Source organism: Sipha flava, unplaced genomic scaffold (genome assembly GCF_003268045.1).
Source record: "Sipha flava isolate LNK unplaced genomic scaffold, YSA_version1 0_pilon_pilon, whole genome shotgun sequence".
NCBI classification, from domain to species: domain Eukaryota; kingdom Metazoa; phylum Arthropoda; class Insecta; order Hemiptera; family Aphididae; genus Sipha; species Sipha flava.
The window spans coordinates 2,602,606-2,608,582 of record NW_020271713.1 but is presented as its reverse complement, the minus strand read 5'-3'; the positions used below and the strand labels follow the sequence as shown (position 1 = coordinate 2,608,582).

General features: G+C 39.5%; 1 protein-coding gene across 3 annotated transcripts in view; it reads right to left on the bottom strand.

Annotated features, from left to right (window-relative positions):
- Nucleotides 1-282: 282 nt before the first annotated feature.
- The window catches only part of LOC112694187, a 7,105-nt gene continuing 1,410 nt past the window's right edge, over nt 283-5,977 (bottom strand). The window contains exons 1-3 of one of the 3 annotated variants that reach the window (XM_025569593.1): nt 5,685-5,876; nt 2,561-3,048; nt 283-896 (exon numbers count right to left, since the gene is read on the bottom strand). In XM_025569593.1, coding sequence (XP_025425378.1) covers nt 479-896; nt 2,561-3,042 — 900 coding nt within the window. In that variant the 5' untranslated portion in view covers nt 3,043-3,048; nt 5,685-5,876 and the 3' untranslated portion in view covers nt 283-478. Of the gene's footprint in view, nt 897-2,560; nt 3,049-5,380; nt 5,615-5,684; nt 5,877-5,977 lie in introns of those variants that run through there. The other 2 variants (XM_025569602.1, XM_025569586.1) reach the window with 2 other exon arrangements.

Below are 5,977 nucleotides of genomic sequence, written 5' to 3'. Positions count from 1 at the left end.
AGTAAAAATATGAGGAATAGACACAACTGATTACTGTACAGATGTGTTTTAATTTTAATCTAATTATTAAATCTGGATTCTTTGTTAAGGTCATTGAAGTATATTATTAAAATAATATGTATTATATTAATAATAATTCGCTATCAAAATAAAATAACAACAAAATGCTTATAATTACCAGCATACTCTTTATATTTAAGAATGCGATAAGACTTAAACATAATAGAAGACAATCATGAGATATATATATATATATATAATTACCTTATACTATAATATAACTATACAAGGTAAAATAAAAGTCGCAGATTTTCATCTTTTTTTTCGCTCGATTTTTAAAAATAAATTCAATTATTTGAAATATTAAAAAAAGGTGCAATTTTCAGTTGCCTCTGAATATCTATATAAAGTATTATCGATTAATAAATACTTATTTAAAAAAAAAATAAACACAACAAAAGAAATAGAGTTATTTGTTTTAGTATTCAACCGATGTCCCATCATTCTTGGGGATGCCGGCGAATTCGAATGTATATCCGCGACCAAACGAATGTGGTTGTCGCTCATTGCTACTTTCATCGTTCTTTTGTAAGTTATCACTAGCACCACCACTGTAAGCCGCAGCCTGTACGGGGGAAGGAGGTGCCCGGAATGGACTGTGACTACTGTAATCTACAGCGCCGTCGTAGGCAGAAGAACCATCGTCGTCGTATCTACCTTCCAGCTCGGCACTGTTTTCTTCGTGCACGCGATAGTGTTGCTGAGGCTTTGAATATTTTGATTTGTACGGCGCTGGAGGCCCAAAAGATTCGCCGTCATCATAGTTGTACTTACTAGGAGTGTTGAAATCACCTCTGCTAAACTGAGAACCAGGTCCGCCGGGTGCACCGAATAATCTGTCAAGTGATGCAATATTATACACAACGTCGCGAAACACATGGGTTGATGATTATTTATTAATCTAGTAGTCGAAAATAATATTATTTTTTTATTTATTGATATTTAACGATTACAATGCAGTGTGTTTTTTTTCAAACGGAATTTTAAAACCTATACGATTAATAAACAGAGTTGACATTTAATGATTGATACTGTATTACAACATGGTAACACGTATAATTTTGATATTCTCGATACGAGTTAAAATATAAGCGATTATAGTGGTTGACAAAAATGAAGAATATCGTGAACAACACTGACCGAACTAAATATTTTTTTGTACAGATGAAAACTTTAAAAGTTGAAGTAATATCGCTTGGATCAAGAAATAACAGATAATCAAAATCATTTTTGAAATACATTATAAATACTGTTTTGACACGTTGATTTTATTATGAACAATTCTAACAGTTATTGTGTTTCGTAATAAATCTATCGCGGGTTATCTAAAACGCTTATATATTGTTTCGTATACCGAAACCGCGCCACGTTCCTGATGTATCGAATCGGATAGGACTTTAGTCGTCCGCGGAGTACGATAATATTATTATATACATACTGACCTCCGAAGATACGGTATTGTATATAAGTTAAAAGCGGTTTTCGCATTATCTCCGGGGCCAATTGATTATACACACCACGGCGGAGCTTGTACGCGCTTTGTACGGGCAATGTACACAAACGCCTCCGTCTCCGTGGCGCTGCAGTTTGTGTAATATATTTATAATACACGTGTGTACATTGCGGTCGTCTTTGTAGGCTCGTGTTTTAGGAGCAGATTATTACACCGAACAGTGTGTAAGTTAAGTTCACGAGAGAATACGATTGTTACGTAAACACGCGGTACGCGAAACGGGATCAACATTGTTTTTACATATTAAAGGTACGTTTTCCTATGAGCGCATTTTCCGAGCCGCAGGAACCGATCACGTCGACGTGATAGCTGTATCACGCCGGGGTAAGCGTAAAACGTGTTACGCGGCGTAAAAGTGTTTTCCTATAAAACTCAGTTGTGGCGCGTTGAACAGTTCAGTTGACTACTAAAAGTGTGTAGCGTATTTGTAATTAATTATGTTGTTATTAAACATTTTTTAATTGCGATGAATCGTCTCGAAAGAAAGAAGAAAATGATTGCACTGCTTATTCTTCGACATGTAATAATCGATGGCGAATACGAAGAATATATGATCCACGAACATTGGAATTTAAGAAAGAACTTCGGTAAGATTTATAATAGACGAGAAAACGAAGGTATTTTCAAAATGTTGATAAATAACCACCTTGTTGATGAAGAACAACGATTTAAAAATTATTTCCGAGTAACTCGTGAGACGTTTGCCTACATTTTGAGCCAAACAATATTCCTATAAGACGCTGCGCACAACGCAACAGACTCCCTCTCTCGTCAGTCGGCGAATCGCGCGGAGCTTATTGCGCTGACATAGAACGTGTTGCGCTCGGTAGGAAAACGGTGCGATTAATTTCAAAAGAAAAAGTGGATGACGTACTGCGCTAAGCGTAACACGTCGTACACGACGCGAAAAACGCGCTCCTAGGAAAACGTGCCTTTACCGTTCGTGTCGTCGACGAGTTGGTAAAAAAAAGAAAAAACCTCCCTTACCTATTCTTTGCCGGACCGGTGCTGCGACCGGACGACGGGTGAGTGGTGTACGCACCGCCGCCGCCGGTCGGCGACACCGGTACCACGGACACGGGCGCTTTCGGCACGTGGTCCCCCTGGATGATGCGGAACCCGTCCTTGCCGGCCGTGTACTTGACGCTGACCTCCTTGCCGTTGGGATCCGTGTACGAGTACGCGCCCGTCCGGCTGCCGTCCGGCCGGATCGACTCGCCCTGCCGCAGACCGTTGTCGGCCGCGAACGCGTACTGGAACCCGCCGTCCTCCTGCAGCGCCTGTTTGTGCATCAGGATCACGGGCAGCTTGGGGTTGGGCCCGCCGCCGTAACCGCTGCTCGGCTCGGCACCGTGGTAACTGTTGTAGTCGGCCGAACCGTCGTCGTCGGCCCCGAAGCCCGCGGTCGTCGCCGCGAAAACGCCGACCACCAACACGCACACCGCCGTCGTCATCGTTCTCCTGGTCATCGGCTCCTGCGGCAAAACGATCGGTAATATCGTATTATCCTTTACTATACGTACACGCGTGTGTACCGGGTGTGCACACGCATTACCGCGCTGCGATATCGAATCGGAAGCGACGACCGGGGGAGGTGGAGGGGTATTTCAATTAAACGTTAAAACTACACCGCCGTCGCGTACAATGACAGCAACAATAATAGCAATAATAACGCGACGCCCGCGCGTATATGAATTGGTGTCTGCGTTCCGCGACTTGCGTTGCACCGCGAACGCCACCGTCGCACTGGCGCCCTGTGTTGACAAGTCGAGTGAAGAAGGGTTGTATTATTATTATTCCCACTTATACGGCTAATATTGTGTTTCACGTTCGTGTGTACCGCTTTGACTGTTATTCGCAAAACGTTATCGTCGCCGAAGAATTGTTCAAGCCAACGGATCCTTATCGAAATCGTAACTATTGTACGAGGGAGACTTTCAACCCGTTCTAATTACTTGCTTACAGTACACTGTACACAACCACTATGACGTATTTATGGTACACGTGACAGTCGAGTTCAAAATTATATCAACTCCAAATGTGTTTGTTTGAGTACAATGATTTTTAAAACAATGTATATATATACTGTATTTTTAAGACGGGACGATCGAACGTCGAACACTCTTTGGACGATACTGCAAACTAGTGGCGAGTATAATTATGTGACCAGATATAAAGTTATGATATCGCATATATGATTCTAATTTTTATTTCAGTTTCTATTACAGTTTTATTTTTAGGTATTAATGTAGTTAGCTAAAAGTATAAAAACGTTTGAATTTAGTATTAAATCTACAATGGATAATTGATAACTAGAACCTCTAATAGTCGAATTTTTGAAAACTGGAAGAAATGTGTTGACCCCTGCATTTCAATACATGATATGTGTGAAATATTTTCTCGATAATTCGAATTTCTTTCGCTAAATCGAACTTCTCTACGAAATCGTAGTCATTTGAGTTATCCATTACCGAAAATTACTGAAATAATTTAATAAGTGTAAATAACGATAGTACATAATAAAGAAATCCACAACGAATTAAGTGGGAAGGAGTCGGGTGATATGCATTTGCCTTTGCTTTTAACTACTCTTGCTCGGTCATTAGATGGTTTACAGGTAGTACGTTAATATATTCATGAACAACCAGAAATTCCAGACGAAATTTTTCCCGCGCTCAACATAATTAAAAACTTTTAAAGGTAAGTACGTCTTTATCATACAATTAAAAACAATAAAAAATATGTAATTCCATCCAATAACAGTCGTACTATATTTATTATTTTCTTTATTATTGACATATTTATTTTACTATAGAATACTTTTTTGAAAATTGTAATACATGCGTACATATATTAAATATGGTATATGTAAATAATAGTATATAACATTATAAGACTCCAAAGTAATAATTCAAAACATTTCTATTAATTGACTACTTAATAACCACCTTGCTTACCTAACAATAATCACACAAATCACTATTCAACCATCATTCATAATTCTATTGAACTTTACTTTTGAAGCGTGAATCGTTAAATAAACTAAAATCGGTTGTGGTTCATTTCGAGGATGTTGTGGCATACAATTGAAATCCACGGGTCTTAACTTGCCGATGAGTTGAGTGATAAATCTAAGCTTAGATAAGTCAAGAATACAAGTAAATCTGTTGTATACTTTAAATTATTACTGTATTTATAATGTAAAAATATTTTTTAAATTTTATTATTAAACGCAATACGAGTACACGATTTTTAATTTGAAATTATGAAATCTGTCGGCGACAGAGAGAAAAAAAACTTTTATTAAAATCAATAAACAAAGTGAGCTGCTCTACAAACTGTTCTATCTATAGATATTGTAATACAGTTATATTAGGTTATTTTTCTAGAACTGTAAATCCACGAGCTTCCGTATCTTTCAACGTCTTGGTTTTTTTTTTTTTTATGTTTCGTTCAGATTTCAAATACATAACTGTTCGTTTATATAATTTATTTTAACAGTCACAGTTTTTCAACCGGTGCGTGGACGTGTACTTTTACAAGCATTTAAGATACTATCGACCACTACGCGCGTGCATTAAAAAAAAAAAAAAAAAAATAATAATAATAATAAAATTTATCCTTTTCAATGTTCACGTATTATTTTTGTTCTCGTTCGATCGCAGTTTTCCGTACACGAACGGAGTTCGTGGGTTCATGCACAATGCGCGACGCTCGCACGACCAGCCCGAATTTTTTTTTTCCAACGCGCCTACGTTTACGATTGTACACGATCGCTATGCGTGAGCGCGCGTTTACAGTCATTACCACGTATAAATCCCATCGGCAGTCGATCGTAAAATTGTTCTCGGTGCGCGCGCGCGCGTTCGTATGCGTTTTCGTGGCGGCAAAACCCGTAACAGCGATTCCCGGCCGTTATACGGTATTTACCGGGGATACCGGAAAAGGAAAAAAAAAAAAAAAATTAAAATAAAAACCGATCATTAACAGAACGAACAAGTGTTTTGCCGAACGAAACGTTTTGTAAAATTATAACCGTTGCGTACACACACACACACACGCGCGCGCGCGTCAACTGTCGTAACGCGGAGAGCAATAATGCAACACTCACCGTCTCCCGGTGTACACAACAATGTCGCCGATGTGTATTGTATCGCAAGTATGTAGTAATAGCGGTAACGATTGCGGTGCAAACATATTACGCGTGTTATACGCGTGTATTGCGCGCGTACACGCGAGCGAATAAAGAAGTGTAGTGAACCGTGCGCGCGCGTGCTTGCGGCGACGGCGGTCGCGATTTGCGCAACGACATTGCGGCAGTGGTCGTCGCGGTTTACGGCCGACGGCAGCAGCACCGCCGGGCGGTATTGTATCGCGCGCGTAGTTGTTTTTTTTTTTTCCCCC